We start from the raw sequence: 22844 nt of genomic DNA, 5'->3' as shown, positions 1-22844 counted from the left end.
GATGACCAACGCAGAACGATGCCTTCACTGACCGTATGGTGCCTTCATGGCATTTATTTATTTGGATACTTGACAATGCTTCATTTGGGACAAATGTACAATTTGCTGAAATACCTCGATAGCGTGAAGGAGCCATGTTGGAGCCACGATGGGACGGCTGGAATCAAACACCTTTTATTTCAAGATGTGTGGCAAAGCCTGGACTTCAGAGGACTTCAAAAATGGCGGCTTCTTTCCAAAGTAGAGCCAACACGTGAGGGAGATGATAGACTTTCCTCATGTTTGATGCTCATAAACAGGCTGTAGGAACACATTACCGGTAGAACATCATTAAAAAGTCACTTTGGCACAATAGGGGACCTTTAATAGGCCAGTATGTGCCGAGTAACAGCATGCACTCGGAAGAGGAAGGGCCTTGGTCCAGAGTTTTGCACGCATAGCCGTCTCATGTTGCTAATCTCCCTGAAAGAGCAATTACACACACACACACACACACACAGCAGAGACACACACACACACAGCAGACACACACACTGTGCACGCTAACTAGTAGCTGTCACATCAGCACAGCAACATGGAGGTGTGGCGCTGGTAAGTAGCTCTTGGCAAGAATGGAGATGGATTCTCCATACTGCACGTCCAGGAAGGTGGGTGGGAAATGCATCGCTGCTCGGGCTCCAGAGTCCCAGGGATCGGGGGGGGAGTGTATTAATCCTAAAGGTCTACATCGGGAAAAGGAGCGTGGGAGAAGAGGAAGTTTGAAATGCAAGGAGTTTAGAGCGTTTGTGTGAAAAAAGTTGCTGAAAATGTTGAAGTTTGAACCACATTAGACGTCACTTCAGAATTATACTTTGCCCCGCCCCCCCCCACTCGCGTTCGCGTGTCAAAATGGAAGGTGGTTAACTTATTTTTACACTTATAAAATACTCCTTAACAGTAAGCCGTCATGTCAAAATGTCACCCCACCCTCATTTTTTTTCTCCAGAACTAAAAAACAAACAAATTAGAATTTACGCAACGAGGACAACCATAAGTTAATCAGATATAAAAAAAAATTAGGAACAATTAACGTGGCTTTCAGGTTAATAAAGCTTTTATGTTTGACCCTGGATTATTTCCATGACCTTTACAGGCAGAAATGCCCCCCCCCCTCACACAAAAGAAGCTTGGAGCAGGTTCTAATGTTTAGAAAACTACTAATTCAAACGCTAACTAGAACGTAGCATGACATCGTAGAATTAGCAAGATTGTTTCCTAGAAAGAGGCGTCGTGCTGCGCAAACCTCTCAAGCGCACGAAAACGAAGCAACATATTTGGGCTTTAAACTAGCAACAACTGCTTTTTGTAGGAAATGCTACTTTAAGGCGTGGAGAGCATGCTCCTTCCAGCCAGGAGACGGCACAGACGTTGGATTGATTAGATTTAATGATTAGGATGATTTGGATGGACAATCCCCTCGTACAAGCTTTCAGTCTCGGCATTCCAGAAGAAGCAGCGAGAGAGAGAGAGAGAGAGAGAGAGAGAGCGAGAGAGAGAGAGACGTCGACACACAACAGAACACGCAGACAAAGAAAAAAGAAAAAAACACCACGAGAAGACAGCATCTCCATGCGGAATCGGATCTAGTTCAAGTAGAATGTTCCCTCCAGGACACCAGTACAAAAACATGAAGCATTCGTCATGAAAAAAAGGGAAGTCAAATGAAAAAAGTCCAGTGGTGGAAGCTGGAGATGGAGAGATAGGAAGTGAGGAGATAAGGAAGGAAGGATGCTGTAGTGTGGTAAGGGAGGGTGGGGAGGCGCTCGGGGGTCGGTTCTGCCTCAGCAGCATCCCTGTGGTGTTTGGCAGCGAGACCGGGCTCTTTTCCCGCTCCGAGGAATTCATCCGTGTGTGTTTATTTGGACGTCCTGCGCTCTCTGATGTCGGCATGCGATGAGTGAGGAGCAAAAGAAAAAAAACCTCACGGAAAAAAAGAGGGAACCGTGGACGCACGCACACACACAGGAAAGACGCAGCAGCAGCATGAATGAATCCAACCCAGGCTGAGGGTGATTAACAGTCTCTGAGTTCGACTCGTCATGCCTAGCGTGGGCAGGACTGACGTTTGAAGCTTGTTCCCCATCGTCTCCTTCAAGTTCGCCTCCAAGAAGAACAAGTCCAGGTCCCAGTAAGGCCACGGCTATGAGGGATCCACGCACCGTCTTGAGGACTTGCTCGGGGGGGGGGGGGGGGGGCGTGGCTAGATGCTGGGCCGCTGGCGGGTGGTGTCGTAGGAGCGCACCACCTGGGATTGGGACACCACGCCGTGCTCCTCCTGGGAGAAGGCGTAGCCATCTGCAGGAGGGAAGGACACGCGTTAGCGAGGATGCTATGTTCTTCAGGACTGAAGACCGGCTCGGGAACTCACGTGTCACGGTCTGCTGCACCGAGTTGGAGCGTCCGAGGCTGGAGGCCGTCTTCCTAACTCTTGTCAGAAGATGGGCCCGTTCGTTTAGACTGCGGAGGAGGACAGAAGACGTGAAGTATAAAAGTGGAAAATAAACAAGACTTTAGCCGCCGCTATTGACACCAACTAAATCAACTAATTGTTCTTGCTCTAGTTGGACAACCTTCTAGCACACCGGGAACGCCGTTTGTTTGTGGTGGGCGGCCACAAATGGAGTTGATGTGCTGCTTCCTGTTTGCATGGCTCCACACCTTCACCTGGAGCAGTGCTGCTAACATTTAGAAAAACAGCAGCGTATGCAAACGGCCCCTGCGCCACACTTTGGACATCCCTGTACTAAAAGCACTGACAGGTGACGCCATCTTGCAACAGAAAAAAGTTCTTATATTTATAAAAATTAATTTAGTTTTTTTTACTATTTTTTGTTGTTTTTGTTGTTCCTTCTAACCCACTTTTAACCTCAGAAAGAACAATAATAATAATAATAATTGTGACAACATTCATGGGGCCAATAGAAAACAATGGGTGGAGCTAAACACATTGCAACTCATTGATTGGTTGATTATCGAAACAGGAAGAAGACAGCATGTCCTCCATAAAGTGGACTACAAGGCTTGAAGGCCCAACAGGCGTCCACTTTCCTCCTCTAAATCACTCCCCACTCCTCTTCTTCACTCCCCACTCCTCTTCTTTCCGAGAAGAGTGCTCGCTCTGTTTGAAGACCACACGCCGTCACGGCTCCTCTCCTCCCGTGACCAAAAAATAACCGAGTACCTTCCAGATTATTAGACCCGCCCCCCGCCTCGGCCTCGGCCTCTGCCGCCATCACTGCAACCATTCAAGTCCTGGTCTGGACATTCTGGAGCATTTGGTTGCCAAACGTTTGGAAGGTTGATTTGGATGAATGGAGCTTTGTGCTCAAACAAGGACGTTCCTGGCCAGAGCCAAAGGGGAACGTTCACAAAGTTTGGAACTTTCTTAAAAGGTGAAAACTATAAAAAAATAACCTTACGGCGCTTAAGAGATACAACGGAAGAGCGCTAGTTGTAGTCCTCCCTCGGGATTCTCCCGTATTCCTCCTCCTACCTTTCCACCTCTTTCCCAGGGCTGGTTCCCGGGACCTCCCCAGGAAGTACAAACACAGATGTGCTCTCTTCCAATGGGCCGCCTATTCCCTCCCCGACCTCCTTCCACAGTCCATAAAGCTCCCTTTCCACGTGGAGTCCACTCAGAGCAGCCAGTCATGCCTCCTGTCGGTGACGCACGTGTTGGATGAGGAGAAGTGGTCTGATGAAAGCCCGTCTCAAGCGCCCGTCCACCCACAGCCAAGCGGCTCACAGAAAGCTCGTCTTGTTGCTAATTTGCTCATATACGCCTCCTGTTTAGCCAACGGAAATGTCCATCTTGGCTAATGGGATGTAATCGCTTCACAATTCACGTCATATTATAGTCAAGCTAACCTAGCATAACCATGGCCCATAAGAGCTAATGACACGCTACGTTGACTTAGCTATGGCTGCTAATAGCTACAAGGATATCTAAATAAACAATAAAAAAACAATACTACAAACAAAATACAGTACATTGATGTATTTTAATACTCACTAATAAGTTAGAGTTTTATATTCAGCTACCAAATACAGCTAATGCAAAGTTATATTTGAGCTAAATGCTACGTTAGCTATGAAACTCCCATGTAGTCAGAATGTAGTATTTTATATACTGTATATATTCATTGCCAAAACTAGTCAGAACTTTTGGTATGATTATTGAATTTGTGTATTTAAGTTCCCAAAAAAATATACAGTAGATCTATATCCACAGCTACTGCAGTAGCTAGTGAATATAGCTCATGCTAAGTTAGCTAGCCATGAAGCCTGTGTGTTGTTTGCAATATGTAACAAAAATAATATCAAAATGTTATTCAATTAATTTATCATTTATCATGAGCTAAAGCTAAGGGCTACCTTGTCACTGATACTGTTATCTATACTGTCAAAGCTTTTAAAAATTCATGATGTGTTTATTCAATTTGTGTAGTTGAAAAGCGGCTTATAGTAATTAACAGCTTAGCATTAGCTATACTTGGCTATAGCTATTAAGTGAGCTCTACTAGTTTGCTAGATTAGCTTTAGCTAATGCTAAAAGACATCAGACGAGTAACTGTACACAAAATATCCATTTGTCTTTAAGTGTTTGAACATAAAAGGCACAAAAGTCAGTTGTGTTACTTTCTAGCAACGCTACTAGAATGCTACACAATCACACAAACGCACGTAACACACACAACACACCAGGTCAGTGCAGCAGGTCAGACTGGTCCACCTATGAAGCCTTTTAGAAAAGAAAAAGGGGGAAATAAATAAGACACGAGCATGCACAAACAAGTGAGGGTCACAAGGGTCATTCCAGGTCAGAGGTCACACAGCGGGACAGTTCAAACCCAGAGACTACCTCTGTGTGTGCGGTTGTGTGTGTGTGTTGCCTCTACGGGCCCCCGGGCTTGGTTTTGGCCCTAATGATGATGATGATGATGATGATGACAGATTTATTTCAGATGAGGCCGTTCTACCCATCATGCCTTGCTCTTTACCGTACCTGCGTCCACTGGCATCCCTCAGCACGGCGGCACCCGGATCCACGGCGTGCGCTTCAAGCTCCTGCACTTCCTCCAGGAGAGACTTCCGTACCGTGCGACGGGTCCTGAAAAAAAAAAAAAAAAAAAAAAAAGTAAAAATGCATGCGGCGTGTTGAATAATATCACTGTTAAGTACTTACGATGCCCAAGCAAAGTCTTTGAGTAGGCAGACGGTGGGCACCAGGACCAGACCCAACCAGAAGTACCAGCACTGCATCACCCTACCAGCCTGCAACGCAGCTCAAGTTAGCATGATGACGGACAAATCGGGAGGAAGCGTTTTGTGTCCTGCACAAGCGCGTCCGCTTTATAGACAACAATATTGTCCGAGGTACGAGGCAGCTGTGTGAAAGCAACAACAGTACACCGATACGTTCCTCCCAGGGGAGGAAACGGGGAAAGAGAAGCGATAAAATGTTAGGAAATCTCCCCGGCAACAGCTGGAATGAACTTGAGCGGCAAAGTGGACTCGTATGGAAGTCTCTGACAGTCAATGCTGACATGTTAGTCACAGCTGGAACATCACAGCGCAGCAAACTTGGATGCAAGCTATTCCCCCGCCAGCTCCTTTCATGGACATGTGAAAATACAACAGGAACAGTAACACCACTGAGACAAATACTGGCTACATTTCTTCTTCCAGCAATGAATAACTGCATTTTCAGACGTCTAATATCAACAAAATATCATAAATACGGTATTTATTTATGATACACCATCCATCAATTCCTGTACATCCTCCATGTATCTGTTCCAATGAGAAATGATGTGAAAACAATAAAGCTGCTGGTGGATGAAGCAGTTAAAAGGGGTGATATGATATTTTGATCTGGGGGGGGTAACACTGCAAATGTGGGCGGGGCGGGCGGGGGGGGGTGTCCAGTTAGACGGAGCAGCTGCAGAGATATTTGACCGCATTCCGGATTTCTGACACAAATTGAATTAATGGGCTGAAGACACTCCAATCCGCCCAGTGGGACACCTCACCCCCCCCCCCCCCCCCCACCGTCTGCCCCTCCCCTCTTTATGATGGCCAAAACGAGTGTCTCCATAAGGAGGAGCCTCCTGGGTCATCAGCACACGCAGCGGAGCAGCGGCAGCCCACCCGCTTAAGTCAACAGCTCCGGAAAGGCCACTAAAGGGTGGAGGGGTTTGGATAGTGGGGAGGGCGGGGGGTTCGGGTGACAAGCAGCAGGTGCGGGACGCCTGGTGAGAGGGGCCGGCAGGGCGTAAATCCCCTCCACCCTACCCAGCAGTGGCGACGTGGAACACCCAGGAAGTGATTCTCTAAGGCAGCAGCAGCTATTTTAACCCCTTGGACCCCCCCCGTTACCCCCCGTTACTAGAAAGAAGGTTTTGGGCTGACTTGCCTGGCCCAACATGTCGGGGGCGATGGGAAAGGTGGGCCAGATGGCCGAGTAGACCCCAAAGAAGACCAGCCAGAGGGCCATGCTTCCCCAAACCGCCAGGTGGGAGAACTGGAGGGAAACAAGAGAGGGGGGGGGGGACAGGGCGGCGATAAGGCCAGGTCACATAGTAGACACGGAGCTCAATATAGACAACACACCCTCCCCACTTCACGCCCAATCACGTCTTGGCCGCCGGCCGCTCTGTGATCCGCTGCAAGGGGACACTGTGTGAATTCCAGAGGGCACCCCTGCCCCCAGCCCCCGCCCTACTTCATTTCCGTCACGACAAACAGCTGAGCGGACAACGGCGGTGTCAACTTGACCGCCGACGCTAAAGAAATGTGTCTTTTCCTTCCGTGTGCACCAAAACAACAGGTGGCGCTACCACCCCTAAACACGGGGCCTTTTGGGCCAATAGAAAACCTGAAGAAAAAGGCCAAAACTGTTTCAAATGAATTCTACTGCATAGATTTTATTTTATTTTATTTTATTCGATGTCTGTGTCACCATAACTTCTAAGGAAGGAGGAAGTAAAAGTCGAGGTCAGACGGCGAGCTGACGTTATCCATTTTTAAAAAGATATTTTTAAAAAGATATTTCCATGTTTTACGAGGCTGCTTCAGTGTCCGACACACACGTCAGTAATTCAATATAATGACACCTCAGCTAGCCTCACCGCAATGTTGCTAAAGTCCAAGTCAGCGCTATCGCTGCGTGTGGCTGCCATACATCCAACAGGTGGCTCCGGGGTCTATGGGAAGCACGTCGAGCAAATGTTAACTGACAATGTCAGGACCGGAAGGAGTACAGCTGCGGGTTTTGGACCGCGTTTGATCACGCCCAGACCCGTGAAGCTCTTTAACGGCGACTGAGTGGTCGTAGGAAACACAGTAAAGGTAGTCCTGGTGACTAGAAAGGACTATTAGGGCCACACGGAATAAAGACAAAACGCAGTATTTTTTGTATCATTATTAACAGCAGGAGTCGTAAGAAGCACAGTAATAAGTAATAACAATTTTTATATTATCAGAAAAAAAGTCTTATTATATTTTTTTTAAAGCAATGTTACTGAATGGCTGCACGGTGGTCGAGCGGTAGTCGTGCAGGCCTCACAGCTAGGAGACCCAGGTTCAATTCCACCCTGGGTGGGTTTTCTCCAGATACTCCGGTTTCCTCCCACATTCCAAAAACATGCTAGGCTAATTGGCGACTCCAAATTGTCCATAGGTATGAATGTGAGTGTGAATGGTTGTTTGTCTATATGTGCCCTGTGATTGGCTGGCCACCAGTCCAGGGTGGAAGACAGCTGGGATAGGCTCCAGCACCCCCCCCCCCCCCGTGATCCTCGTGAGGATAAGCAGTAGAAAATGAATGAATGAAATATTACTGATGGCTACTTCATATTTTTGCAAGTTTATTTCCACTTGAAATCTTTTTTTTGTAGAAATTAGTTGAAATGTTGCCTCATGACTCCTTCCTCCTTCCTCCATGAGGCAAGTGTGGCTGAGGCGTACATCACGTATCGGCCTTTCAGAAACATTACTATGATTCATAGTGGGGATTAAATCCGACTGTTGGGCTCTTCTCCGTCAAAATTCCCGCCAGGTCAAGTCAACCTCTTCCAGATGAGTCACGGCACAACATATCATGGATTGGGGGGGGGGCAGCACCATCAAAAAACACCAAGCCACTCACAGCCATGCCCTGTTTAAGTACAAGATGTTGAAGATGTTGTTACCTTGGTCCAGGCGGTGGTCTCCATTCCAGCTTTCAGACACACGGTGACGACAACGTACTACAAGAAAAAGACAAATTGAGAAATAAGCTGAGTTTGCTGGCGCGGGACGTCCTCCCGAGACAAAAGGGAGTCAAAGTCGATGGTGCGTGTGTCAGACGGAGAAGTGAACGGGCCCCCAGGAGGCGGCAAGCATCCAACAAGTATTGTGCAAAAGGCGTACTCACCGTGTAGACCATGTTCCCGACAAAAAGGTAGTCGTTGCCTTGACCGTTATCAAAGGGAGAGTCTGTACAGAACCCCCCCACCCCCACCCCCCCAAAGCCATTAACAACAAAGCAAAGTTGAAAGTGGGATTTTTTGGATTTTATGCATAAATGTGACTCACCGTGCTCCAACATTTTTAGGGGGAACCAAAAGAGAATAATGGAGTGAAACAGGGCGTTGAAGCAGTGACCCCAGAACACCTGGAAAGAAGCGGTGGGGGTGGGGGGGGGCACAAGTCGGCGTCATTGCCAAAGCTCACACACAAAAACACAAAAATCCACTACACTACAAGAGCCCTAGTGTACACACACGGATTAACATGTGACACATCCACAGAAAGACTTCCTTATTCAGCACTCTCGTGGGGGTTGTCATGGAAACACCCAAGCCTTGTTTACCCGCCGCCATGCCAAACAAACAAAAGCCGCGAGGCATGACGAGTGGAGCGCAGAGCTACAGAGCTGTGTGTACCCTGGTGTTGAAGCCCTCGGCATTCTGGGTGATGCGGTAAAGCTGAGGGAAGCGAAGCATGTTCTGCTGGCTGCACGGCCGGTCGAAAATCCCCAGAGTGAACGGAGGCAGAGCGGTAAACATCTGGAACGCACGCAAACATCACATCAGTCATGTTTTGGGGGCGGGGGGGTTACATTTTCTTATACAGCCATGACTGTAAATGACCTGTGTGCCCCCCTCATAGCTTGATAAAAATAAATGACTAGTGATCGTCTGAAAGGCTGAAACGGCCTGATGGTAAAGCTACAGCGCCACCTGTTGCGTTGGCATGCAAACATCTTCATCTGGCTGGAGATTCCTTGGTAGGCGTACGTTAAGTTTTTAAGAATCCCTGCCTCACAGAGCTCGTCTGCGTCATGCTACACGCTGATAAGAAGACGCCAGATTGAGAGATTACGCTTTGACAGCCGTCGGTGACACTTGACATTATTAAGCTCGGTAAAAAGCCTGTGGTAAAAGTCTTACTCACCACGTTGTAGAGGCCGATGCACCAGCGCTCAAACAGGATCTGACCCGAGAAGCCGTTCACAAAGGCAAACCAGAGCTGAGGACACAAACGAGATGATTGACAGGGGGCGAGAGTGCTAACTGTCCAATGAATTAAAAAACGGTATATGAGGTCCTCTACTACGGGGGTCCCCAAAGTTCAGAAAGATGAGGGGCCGCTGGTGTGCCAGAGAAGGTGATTGAAGACAAAATAATAACAATAATAATAATAATAATAATAATAATAATAATAGCCCTGTGATTGGCTGGCAACTTTATTTATTTTATTTATTGTATATTTATTGTAATAATTTCTGTTGTTGTTATGGTTATTATTATGATTAAAACCTAACAATTACATTGAATTAATATGAATATTGTAAAAAAAAAAAAAAAGTCCAAGTAACAAATGATTTGTTCAAACGTAAAAAGTGGGGAGGGGTGGGGTTTTATTTATTTTTATATTTTGTATTATTGTAATAATTTCTGTTGTTGTTATGGTTATTATTATGATTAAAACCTAACAATTAAATTGAATTAATATGAATATTGTAAAAAAAAAAAAAACTAACCAACTAACAAATGATTTGTTTGGCTGGCGACCAGTCCAGGGTGTACCCCGCCTCTCGCCTGAAGACTGCTGGGATAGGCTCCAGCACCCCCAGACCCTCGTGAGGATAAGCGTTAAAAAATAAATGAAAAAGTGAATGAATAATAATAATAATAATAATAAGTACGACAGGTGTTTCTTCAGTGAGACGCATGACAGCTGCAGGACCGCAACTGCATGTTCAATCCCGACTCGGGTCAGGCCATGACACTTAACACGTCTCCTATGCAGCACTAAACAAGCACACGTTTGGATCCGTGTGTGATTCTAATGGCTCGCTTTGCGTGGACGTGAAGATGGATGAAGATAACTTGAAGTATTTAGCCTCGGTAGACCACTTGGATAAAAGTACCGCCATGTTTGATGAGGATGAGGAGCTGTTACTTTGACTTTCAGTAACAGAAGCATCTGTATTTTTCATCGAGTTATGTAGTAAAGTGTTTTTCTTTAACGGCTTTGGACGCCTTTTTTTCCCTTTGGAGGAACAAAGCAGACTTTGGATGTCCTTCACTTGCATTTCAATGTCACACCAACACTTTTATCATCAACAAGGTGAAATGTAAAATGAATCCCTCAACATTAGAGTTGAACGTCTCCACCCAAATTCCTTGTGTGTGTGTGTGTGTGTGTGTGTGTGTGTGTGTTTATGGAAGGTATTTGACTCTACTGTATTTTCATATCCAGCAAATAAATAAAGCATGCATATTGTAGAGCGTGCTGCTTTCCAAAGCATTGTCTCCCGCTCTGATTCATCAACTGTTCATGTCATGAGTTGCTGTTTGACTTCCTGTAGCTCCACTGTACCTTCTGGCTGGAGTGGAGGCCATGAAGACAACGAAAACACACACACACACACACACACACCAGTGAATGTAGCGACATGTGTGTTTGCAACGCCATGAAGCAAAGTGAGTGGACGCAGTCCGATGTCAGGACACCGAGGAGACATTCTTGGGAGCGTGCAGCCTGGGGGCTGAGGTTAGATACACAAAATCACACAGACGCACATCCCTCCTGATGCTGTCTCCGACAGAGACGGTCTCCAACCTTTGCCCTGCAGGGAGACGCGATGATAATGGACACACACACACACACACACACACACACACACACACACACACACACACACACACACACACACAGCAGACTAGAGATTGTCCCATGAGGATCTGCACCTGCTGACATCCTTAATGCCAGACAGAGGGTTTTGGGGGCGGGAGTGGGGGTGGCACAGCTGCCACCCTGCAGACAGGCAAGGGCAGCTGACCCCAACCTCCAAAGACAAACATTTAATTCGTATATGAACAACAAAACACTACATTTAATACAATTTTGTCATTGATGATTTTATCCTCGGATACGATTTTTGAGCCGCTTTTACGTCCTCACAAGACACCGGACGATCCGCGAGACGCACGCCATGTCTCAACAGCGCCTATCTAAACATTTTGTCTGTGCATGCGTGGAGCAGAGACGGAAAGCAGACACCACAAGGGCACCTCGTCCATCACTGTCAGCTGCGTGGACAAACAGCTGCAAAACGTCTCTGTTAATGCAACCGTGTGTGTGTGTGTGTGTGTGTGTGTGTGTGTGTGTGCGTGCGTACCTCAATGATGTATAGCACCACGTTCTTGTAGAAGCAGTAGAGGATGCACTTGGTGACACGGTTGTAGCTCCAAGCGCCGTGGACCAGCAGCAGCTTCTCCAGGTAGGAGAACTGTCAATCACACGGCAGAAAAAGCACAGTCACAGCCTGGAAGCGACAACGTGAAGAATGCCGGTGAAGAAGGTGAAAGTGGAGAAGAGCAGCGTGATAAGGGAGATTGCGCAACACTGGCCCCCAAGGCTGCCAGATCAACGCCAGTGGAAAGCGACACGATGCCGTTTGTGGGACGGGCCAGATAACGACAGCAATTAGTGATTACATTAAGCTCATCTCGTCTGTGAATGCTTTCGTTCATCCAGCTCCTTGAACAGCTGTCCTATCTAGTCCGTCACATCTAGTCTATGGGCATAAACTGACAAAACACAGACCCCCCCCCCCCCCCCCCAAAATAGTGCAGTCCGCTGTAAACAATGAATAATAGGAGTGTATTGGTGACTATAGGGGTGTTATTTCATGTCTACAGGGCTCTAATAATGTCATAATAAAGTCATGAACAGGTTTTCTATGCTCTAACTACTAAAATATTCCATTTATCAACATTGAATCCTTTATTGCAAATGTGATATTTTTGGTATTTTCCATATTTCTTCAGTGCAGTCCACTGTAAACAATGAATAATATAAGTGTATTGGTGACTATAGGGGTGTTATTTCATGTCTACGGGGCTCTAATAATGTCATAATAAAGCCATGAACAGGTTTTCTATGCTCTAACTACAAAAATATTCCATTTATCAACATTAAATCCTTCATTGCAAATGTGATATTTTTGGTATTTTCCATATTTCTTCAGTGCAGTCCACTGTAAACAATGAATAATTGGAGTGTATTGGTGACTATAGGGGTGTTATTTCATGTCTACAGGGCTCTAATAATGTCATAATAAAGTCATGAACAGGTTTTCTATGCTCTAACTACTAAAATATTCCATTTTGTAAATGTGATATTTTTGGTATTTTCCATATTTCTGCAAATTTCTCTTCATTTCTCAGTGAATACGCCATCTTATGTTCAATGACAAGATTCATCCAATCAATGATGGCGCCCTGGAGGAGGTCTGCGCTCTACACGATTGTTTAAAGCAACTGTGATGCATTTGATTGACGTTCATTGTGACACATGAGAGAGAGCCCTGTCAGTCAAATCTCCTTAAAGGCGTCCCCGTCCCGGGAGGTGAAAGGTCAGGGGACTCCAAGCGGCTAAAGGATCCAGTGTCTGGCCTGAAGACACGTGCTCGCCGGCCAGGCGTGCATCAAAACATCTCAAGGAGCTCTCGCATTCCGGGCTTTACCTGCGCGATGGAGTAGTCGGAGGAGTTGGTGGCTTGCATGCCCTCGTTGCCGCTGATGCCCACGCCCACGTGAGCCGTCTGGATCATGCCCACGTCGTTGGCGCCGTCGCCGATGGCCAGCGTGATGGCCTTCACGTGCTTCTTCACCATGTCCACGATCTCAGACTTCTGCAGCGGGGACACCCTGGGCAGATGCAATTAACAGACAAAAGAATAGGTACACCTGCAGAATAGAAGCGCGCGTGTGTGTGTGTGTGTGTGTGTGTGTGCGTGTGTGTGTGTGTGGCGGCCTCTGGTGCGACTCCGCCCCCTTGACCTGGATGAACACATGATCCTCCGTCTGAATAAACCGGTTCTGTCTCTTCATAGACAATGAAGGAGCCAGCCGGGATCCATTACAAGATGCCCCGCTTGGGGGGACCCGGGTGATCATGTGGTGGGCCAGGTGTGCTACGATGACGAGACGCGACACGGGTGGCGCCCCCTGTGGCGCCCCCTGTGGTTTGTGGTCAAAATGCTGGCACACATGGAACACAGATAGATTTCTTTTTGTTCATTCATTCATTTTCTACCGCTTTTTCCTCACGAGGGTCGCGGGGGTGCTGGAGCCTATCCCAGCTGTCTTTGGGCGAGAGGCGGGATACACCCTGGACTGGTCGCCAGCCAATCACAGGGCACATAGACAAACAACCATTCACACTCACATTCATACCTATGGATAATTTGGAGTCACCAATTAACCTAGCATGTTTTTGGAATGTGGGAGGAAACCGGAGAAAACCCACGCATGCAAACTCCACACAGAGATGGCCCAGGGTGGAATTGAACCCTGGTCTCCTAGCTGTGAGGTCTGCGCGCTAACCACTCGACCACCGTGCCACCCTTCACAGCAGATCTTTTTGGATTTTTAAATATTTTTTTAGAATTGTTATACAAAAAGGTAAGTAGTTTAGTTCTTCTACATTTGGACCCAAGTGTGTGTGTGTGCATGTGTGTGCATGTGTGTGCGTGTGTGTGTGTGTGTGTGTGTCTGAGCCTTTAAATCTCCTCATCTCTCGCCCCCTCGCTTTGTGCTTGTCGGGGCGTCTGAGATTGTATAAAAGTGGCACAGGAGAGATGAAAGGCTGCAGCCGCTACATTCTCTCTCTTATAAACAAACGGTCTGGAAGCCATGTACACACACACACACACACACACACACACACACACACACACACACAGGCGAGACCGTATCTCAGCATCTCGTGTTTTAAAGCTAATGGAGCTATTGTTAATGTTGGCCACGCTGACTACTTTTCCTGGGTTGTAGCTAATAAACTACCGGAATCAGGTTGCGTTAAATTAAAGATGCTGAGCAAGGAGGGAGGAATGAAGGGAAGGAGAGAAAAACGGGAGAGAGATTGTTTGCAAGGCCTCGGAGAGCAGAATCCGGATACGGCCTGGAAATGCAATGAGTCAATGACCTCCTCCTGCCTGCACCAACACACCAACACACCAACACGTACGTAAAAGACCAAGGAAAACCTCCAGTTCATCATCACAGCTGCCGGTGAGTGAAAACATGCAATGCACAGCAAGGCACGGCATCGCAAGCGAAAAACACACAAAGACGTGTGACAACATCAGCGAGGCGTCGGTCCTGACCTGCAGCAGATGACCGCCTTGCAAGACAAGGCCAGGTCCAGGAAGGCCTGACGCAGCTCAAACGACAGCGCGTACTTCAGCGTCTGGCCGTCGATGATCAGCGCCAGCTCGTTCTCCTTCCGCAGCGAGTCGCCCAAGGATGAGCAGTGAGCCGTCAGGGTGGCGCGGGTCGCCTGCGAGATGACACGGGACACCCAAACATGAAGTTAAGCAACACGTGAACTAGAAAGCAGCTTTGGGGTCATGTTGATGGGGGGTTGAGGAGGAGGGTAGCATCTCTGGGGTTGCCATGGCAACTCACCTACTTTAGCCGCCAGGACACTTCTTGTGCGGGTTCGCAAAAAGTGGGGAGCGATGGGGTTTTATTTATTTATTTTTTAACTGTATTATTGTAATAATTTATTTTGTTATGGTTATTATTATGATTAAAAACTAACAATTACATTGAATTAATATGAATATTGTAAAAAAAAAAATAGTCCAACTAACAAATGATTTGTCCAAACATGTAAAAAGTGGGGAGGGATGGGGTTTTATTTATTTATTTTTTAAACTGTATTATTGTAATAATTTCTGTTATGATTATTATGATTAAAAACTAACAATTACATTGAATTAATATGAATATTGTAAAAAAAAAAAGTCCAACTAACAAATGATTTGTTCAAACATGTAAAAAGTGGGGAGGGTTGGGGTTTTCTTTATTTATTTTTTTAACTGTATTATTGTAATAATTTCTGTTGTTATGGTTATTATGATTAAAAACTAACAATTACATTGAATTAATATGAATATTTTAAAATATTCATATTAATTTAAAATATTTTATTTATTTATTTTTTAAATGTATTATTGTAATAATTTCTTATTATCTTATTAATTGTTAGTTTTTATTATGATTAAAAACTAACAATTACATTGAATTAATATATAAAAAAAAGTCCAACTAACAAATGTTTTGTTTAAACATGTAAACACTGCAGTCCACTTGTTTTTAAGTCTTGGCGCACAGGAAGCCACGCTAAGTGAAAACGTGGTCATCCAAACAGGAACCTTTGCTGAAGGCACGGAGTCGGTGCCCCGTAATGGAAACCATGTGTCGCAGCTATTTAGGACCAAAATCAAATCAGCGCTTCTGTGTGCTGCACAATAAAGTCTGGCGATATAAAGCTCATCGCTGCAGACATGATGTCAGCTCACTGATGTCCGCAGCGTGGCAGCGGGTCAAAAGTCACAAATCATCAACAGAACGCAGCGGCGGGATGACGGCGAATCCCTATTTCCATACGACGAGGTGCGAAAGCTCTGCAGGACGAGAACAAGCTCGCTACTTTGACTCGGCCACTTAAGCTTTTAATAAGAGTGCAAAACATCCTGCAACAGGCTCTTAACGCAGGTTATGGGCCTGTTAAATTCACTCCGGTAGGGCGCCGGGTGACGACAATGTGCTTCACAAAATCTTTCTGTGCTGCTCCACTGTGACGCTTCTCAAGCAACAAAGTCTAATATCACCTCGACTCAGAGTGGACTGGAAAAAAAATGTTTTTCATCAGACTGGGAGCCATCGAAGCAGAGCGTCTCCGAGGCACACACAAGACAATTAGGTGAACAATGCGGCCTTTCTTCGCCCTCCCCACATCTGTCCCTCCTCCTCCTCCGCAAGCTCCTCCCAAATATTCCCCTTTCCTCTTGTTTTCTCAGCCCGCGGCTGTGTGTTTTTCTTTGTATGCCGGAATTCCTGTTTGCATTCACCTTTCCACCCCCACTAAACACGGCAAAGGAAAACACAAACATAATGAAGGGATTAAAGCAGATTGCGGCCTGTCACAGTCCTGCAACTCACCGGTGCACGCAACGTGCGTTGTGTTCGTTGCGTGCGCTTCCACACGCGTGCCGTGCGCGTCTCCATGCCAGACTACATGCGTGCATGTGTGACAGATAAGGATCTCAAGCTCCTTTTCACCTCGCTGCACAGGAATGAACACAAAAGCGGCACAACTCTGCACCAAACGGCGGCCGGAATAATAAAGACGCCGCCGAAGGCATTAGCGGTCTTTCCCATGCTTTCATTTATTCCTGGAGGCATGGATGACGCAAATATGGACCTTAAACGCATCATTATGGAACTTTCTGTGAATGTAGCTCTCGTCACACCTGGTCTGCCAGAGAATAAGAAGACGTTGCAAGAGGGATCAAGATGTCAACTTACTGAGAACTTAGATTGCTTCTTAAAAAGTAACTAAAGTACACAAAAACACAGTCGTTACTGAGGAGCTAATGGCTAATGATGAAATAATAATAGTCAATAGTAGTAGTTAAGGTTTGTTCCTCATTACCGACTGTCATTTTGTGCATCTTATTGTAAAGTGCAACTAGCAACAAATGATGTCTGTAGAGACTAACGCAAAGCACATATCGCTCGCTCTTCTCGACAACGGGTCCTGCTGTGCCCCCCTCCCCCATCTAAAAGAACCGACAGGTGGCCCGGTCTTGCTTGTGACATAAGAACAAACCAAAACAACAGAAAAAGAAGCAACAGACGATATTTGTATCTGTTTTGTTCACTTTTTGTCGAAGACGGCATCCATAAAAATGACATGCACATGCGTCATGCATGGCCTATTATGCAAATGAGACCCCCACCGCAACCCGCCACCACAAAAAAGTATTTTCCTGCATGCAAAAATATCTGAAAATTACTTTTTTTTTTTTTTTTTTTAAAGTCAGCCTAATACTGGAAGTGACAGATGCTTATTTATGTGGAAGTTGGAATCAACAGGCGACCTCAAACGCCACTTCAGACTTTGCTGTCATGTTTGCACGACAAGAACATCAGAACATCATAACATCATAACTCACAGCAGACATGAGAAGGGGTGGAAAAAGATGGCCGACTAAATACCTTTCTCATGCTAAATTACCGCTCATTCGTGGAGCCCTCGGAGGGAAAAGGCCGCCTTACTTATTTCACAGCGGCCATTGTGATAGCAATAGGCTTTTCCTCATATTCCTCCAAACTAAATATTGACCTAATGTGCATCAGGAGAGTGTGCACACACACACACACACACACACACACACACACTGTGTGCACTGGACTTTATCAGGATTAAATTAGGATCCCAAACTGGGCCAAGCATGGAGGCGGTTTGACAAAGAGCAGGTGAAGATGTTGGAACCTTGAACCATCTTGCAAAGTACACACATACGCATGGTGCAGGATGGATCGTACCATCATCCACCAGCATCCAGCATCATCCAGCATCCAGTCTGCATCATCCACCACCTTCATCCAGCATCCAGCATCATCCACCACCTTCATCCAGCATCCAGCACCATCCAGTGTGCATCTGTGCAAACATGAAGAGGCCAGGCCACCCACGCTTTGAAAGCATGGAGCGTATGAGATGAATATGTTGGCCATAAACATAACAAGACAGCATCCATCCACTGTATGGATATACACTATGTACATACTACATACATACTATGTTTGTGTGTGTACACATGATTAATGAGCAGTACTGTGGGTGGGGGGGGCGCCTTGACAAGGGATTGTGGGAAATGCTACAAGATTCATGGAGTGTGTGTGTGTGTGTGTGTGCGCCAAAAAGGAAAGCCCACCAACGACATACACACACATGCCGTAGGATAAACACCCTCGTTTGCTGAGGAAAAAATCAGAAGTGCATGTTCCCACTTTCATCACACACACACACACACACACACACACACACACACACACACACACACACACGAGTGTGTACTTCCTTCCTGTGCAAAGAGAAGGTGCTGACAGATGTGGACTTAGCAGTGTGGAGGAGATGTGGAGCAGAAATGGGGGTGGGAGGGGGGGGGGGGGGTCATATAGTGGATGTAGATAATACTTCATCTGAAAGGTTGATGACAAAAGTTTTGGGTCGGTCATGAAGCCAACAGGAAGTAGAAATGATTCCACCTGCGCCATCTTTTGTCTGTGAATGCTTGAGTTTCCCTTGCGCCCACAAACACGTCTTCCGCCCCTCGTAGCGAGGGACCGCTCCAAAGTGGCCACCCCAACACCTCCATCCGCACCGACGGCCGGAGGAGGCCTTCTGTTCTGTTTCTCCTCACATCCACCCAACACCACACCCTCAAGACAGAAGTTATGTTAAGTGAGAGCAAGGTGTTGCTTTCATCCACTTCGCACTTAAGAACCCTCCCAAACTCCTGATTGGCGGCTGACATGTGCGGCGCCCCCTGTGGGTTGTGGTGAAAAAGCCATGCAAGCGTATTCAATATATACGTTTATCATCATTAGACAAATGACAAAAGACATTTGTATTTTTGGATGATTAGGACCCCGCCTCTCGCCCAAAGTCAGCAGGGATAGGCTCCAGCACCCCCGAGACCCTTGTGAACATGACCCCGCCTCTCGCCCAGTCAGCTGGGATAGGCTCCAGCACCCCGGGGACCCTCGTGAGGATCAGCGGTAGCAAATGAATGAATGAATAGGACCCCGCCCTCACCCAAAGTCAGCTGGGATAGGCTCCAGCACCCCCGAGACCCTTGTGAACATGACCCCGCCTCTCGCCCAGTCAGCTGGGATAGGCTCCAGCACCCCTGAGACCCTTGTGAGGATAAGCGGTAGCAAATGAATGAATGAATGAATAGGACCCCGCCCTCACCCAAAGTCAGCTGGGATAGGCTCCAGCACCCCCGAGACCCTTGTGAACATGACCCCGCCTCTCGCCCAGTCAGCTGGGATAGGCTCCAGCACCCCTGAGACCCTTGTGAGGATAAGCGGTAGACAATGAATGAATGAATGAATGAATGAATGAATGAATGAATGAATATGACCCTGCCTCTCACCCAAAGTCAGCTGGGATAGGCTCCAGCACCCCCAGACCCTTGTGAATATGACCCCGCTTCTCACCCAAAGTCAGCTGGGATAGGCTCCAGCACCCCCTCCCCCTCCCCGAGACCCTTGTGAATATGACCCCGCCTCTCACCCAAAGTCAGCTGGGATAGGCTCCAGCACCCCACTGAGACCCTTGTGAATATGACCCCGCCTCTCACCCAAAGTCAGCTGGGATAGGCGGGCGACCCGAATGAGGATAAACGGGACAGAATCGGATGCAACAGGGCGTCCCGGGTACTGGTGCATACCGTAGGGCCACGTAAGTGTCACATGACAAATTCCACACGCTTGCAGCCCACTTTCATCTGTTGTCAGCTGTTACATTTCTAGGATTACTCAAGTTTTTCTTCCATAAAGCAGGAATAAACCTTAGGGACCGACTCCCATTTTACGCCCTTTTTACTATTCACTTTGGTTTGCAATAAAGTACACAGAATTACAGTAGTTCTCTATAATAGGTAAATAGGAGTACTGTATGTTAGCGTAGCGTCCGTGGGAGTGCTACAAACCAAGTTAGCCCACCGTCCTAACTGACACTAATCAAATTGACGCAACCAAAGACGTCTCATGATATGTGAAATGTGCTTTAAAGTCGGATGTTGGCGCCCCCTGGCCATCTGCTAATAACCTTGAGGAAGTGCCAAGAGTGTAAATGTAGAACGTGTACAGCTTTGCACATTCGGAGATCGAACGTGTTTGCGTGTGACGGGAATAAAACACGACGGGAATAAAAGCAGCCGCACGTGACGCGGCTGAGCCGACCGAGCCAATCGGCAGCGACGCCATGCAGACACGCCCACACCGGACCGTCGGGGACACCAGAGACTTTAATGACCCGCACCTGGGACACACAAAGCGCCCCGCCCGCCAGTGTGGAAGGGGGACCGCACCCTGGTTCCCACGGCAACCACAAAGCACACTCCTGGTGCAAAAAAGTGAGCAAAAGGAGTCTGTACTCACATCCAGAGAGTCCTCGTTGACAATGATGAGGGACATGCCGTGCGTCACCAGGCGACACGAGTAACCTGACGGGGGGGTTGAAGGTTAAAGGTCACAAAGACACACGCTCAGCGCTGCCGTTTGCCCTCACCGATGTTGATGGCCGTCTCCTGCTTGTCTCCGGTGAGGACCCAGATCTTGATGTCAGCTCTCATTAGTGTGGCGATGGTTTCGGGGACGCCGGCCTGGAGGCGGTCCTCGATGGCGGTGGCCCCCAACAGCATCAGGTTCTGTTCGTGTACGTAAACATTTTTTTTGTTAGAATTTGACATCATTTATCATCTTTACAGAATCAGAAAATGTATCAGAACACAAGGGGATGGACAGGGTCCACTTCCTGCCTGTGTCCCAATACTTTTGTATTTCTTCTCCAGGTAGGAAGTCAGTGGGCCAGGCCGTGCGTGGGGGCTCCTTCACACCAACATCATCATTCACTTCCAATTAGGAGGATGAGGCCCGATGGCGGCTGTGTCGGACTCGTGACTCGGTGCCAAGAAGCCAGCCTGGGACACGCCCCCTCAGCGCCCTGCTCTCTTTGCTTTTAATTAGCTGGCCGATTAAACGCACATGTACGCTTATTAGACGCACTCACATGCGCACACAAACACTCCCCCGCAGACGCCCGCAGACGCCCGCAGACGCGCAAGCTAACACTGCCGCGTTGTTGGCTCCCACGTTTTTTGAGAGGTTTTTTTGGCAGGCTGGTGTTGGGTAATTAACTTGTGGTCTCACGGTCTGAGCGCCCCTTCTGCTCCTGCTTCCTCTTTTGAACCCCCCACCCCACCCACCCCCCCTCAACACACACACACGACCCTCTTCAGTCTTCTCACCTCCAACAAGTTTCAACAAGTGCAGCACAGAGCGGCAACAATGGACCAATACTGCCACCTGCTGGACATTTTGGGACGCGCCACATGCATTCATGTATTTGTTATGTATGGGGAAAAGGTTTGGACACAAATAATCCGCTTTACGAATAGATAGAGTCGCTAAATACGACTCCGGGGGCCTCTCGATGCATGATGGTGTGAAATGAAATAAATATCTTTCTCTCATATCACCCAAACGCCACCATCTTTACAACCGACCTTTTCCAGCTGCTCGTAACACTCCTCCAGTTTCTGAGCTCTGTCCTTGAGCACGGTGCTGACCCTGTTGTACTCCTTCAACCACTCCTGATAGGCGTCTTCCTCCAAGTCCACATAGGCGAAGCACAAAGTCCTCAAGCCTGGATGGGGTGAAAGGATGGAATCCAGACGGCTCAGTAAGACAAAAAAAAAAAAAAAACGCTCCTAATTCCGACATTCTCTGACCTTCGGTGGCAAACTGCTCCAGGTGAGCGACAGTCAGGTCTTTGTACTGGGAGTCCGCGGTCAGACGCTCAAATATGACGTTATCCTGGACAAAAGAACATACGTGTTTTTCTTTGACTACAACCAACATGGCTGACAATGACAGGAACATACCGCGCCTTTGCAGTAAAGGCGGAGCCTCCCGTTGGGGGTCCGCACCACCACCGACATGCGTTTGCGGTTGCTGGGAAAAATAAAGTATCATTACAGAAATTTGGAGGTACTTTTCGGAGTAATCCAGAACAGACACGAGTACCTGGAAAACTCCAAAACGTTTAGCAGCTCGTAGGTCAACTCCTTCCCTCTCTGGAGAACACAACAAGAAAACGTCAGAAGGTCAGGAGGCCACATCCCGACGAGCGTGCGTCCAAGACTCACGGCGTCGATGATGACGGAATGCGGCGTCCTGGCGGTGAACACGAAGCCCAGACCTTTGGCGCCTTTGACCAGAGCGCCCTCGTCTGGCGAGGAGGCCTGGTAGACCAGCTGGTCGTCCTCTCGCTCTGGCACCACCGTGTGGCACACCGCCATCATGGTCAGGAACTCGCAGATGTGAGGAGCCGTGGCCTGGACACAAAATAATTAAATATAATTACATATTCAATTCATATTAGAGGTTTTAATAAAGAATGTGGAAGAATAAAGACAGATGATGGACACTTCTTCATCAAGAACACATGTGAGGAAATAACAGATAGAAAGTAAATCTGCACCCATCGGCGACACCTACGTGGCCTTTCTCGATGTTCTGGATGAGAGTGGGGTCATCAAACTCTGTGGAGTTGTGGCTGTTGGACGGCAGGTTGCTGTGAGATGAAAAGGAGTGTGGATGTCATTTGATGGGTTTTTGGTTCTTTAAGAAGAACCACATCATGCAGAAGAGAAGAAG

General features: G+C 47.4%; 1 protein-coding gene across 11 annotated transcripts in view; it reads right to left on the bottom strand.

Annotated features, from left to right (window-relative positions):
- atp8a2 (ATPase phospholipid transporting 8A2) overlaps window positions 1-22844 on the bottom strand; it is a 39604-nt gene that overhangs the window by 3324 nt on the left and 13436 nt on the right. For 10 of the 11 annotated variants that reach the window (XM_058060690.1, XM_058060694.1, XM_058060692.1 and 7 more), the window contains 21 exons: window positions 22686-22761; window positions 22334-22522; window positions 22212-22261; window positions 22070-22139; window positions 21917-22001; window positions 21692-21831; window positions 20695-20833; window positions 20565-20629; window positions 14705-14877; window positions 13061-13244; window positions 11711-11821; window positions 9478-9552; window positions 8967-9089; window positions 8617-8695; window positions 8456-8517; window positions 8232-8288; window positions 6455-6562; window positions 5225-5313; window positions 5045-5149; window positions 2408-2496; window positions 115-2334 (listed from right to left, as the gene is read on the bottom strand). In XM_058060690.1, the coding sequence (XP_057916673.1) occupies window positions 2240-2334; window positions 2408-2496; window positions 5045-5149; window positions 5225-5313; window positions 6455-6562; window positions 8232-8288; window positions 8456-8517; window positions 8617-8695; window positions 8967-9089; window positions 9478-9552; window positions 11711-11821; window positions 13061-13244; window positions 14705-14877; window positions 20565-20629; window positions 20695-20833; window positions 21692-21831; window positions 21917-22001; window positions 22070-22139; window positions 22212-22261; window positions 22334-22522; window positions 22686-22761 (2164 nt within the window). In that variant the 3' untranslated portion in view covers window positions 115-2239. Of the gene's footprint in view, window positions 1-28; window positions 2335-2407; window positions 2497-5044; window positions 5150-5224; window positions 5314-6454; window positions 6563-8231; window positions 8289-8455; window positions 8518-8616; window positions 8696-8966; window positions 9090-9477; window positions 9553-11710; window positions 11822-13060; window positions 13245-14704; window positions 14878-20564; window positions 20630-20694; window positions 20834-21691; window positions 21832-21916; window positions 22002-22069; window positions 22140-22211; window positions 22262-22333; window positions 22523-22685; window positions 22762-22844 lie in introns of those variants that run through there. The other variant, XM_058060691.1, reaches the window with a different exon arrangement.

Source organism: Doryrhamphus excisus, chromosome 21 (assembly GCF_030265055.1).
Source record: "Doryrhamphus excisus isolate RoL2022-K1 chromosome 21, RoL_Dexc_1.0, whole genome shotgun sequence".
NCBI classification, from domain to species: domain Eukaryota; kingdom Metazoa; phylum Chordata; class Actinopteri; order Syngnathiformes; family Syngnathidae; genus Doryrhamphus; species Doryrhamphus excisus.
This window is presented reverse-complemented; position numbering and strand designations above follow the sequence as displayed.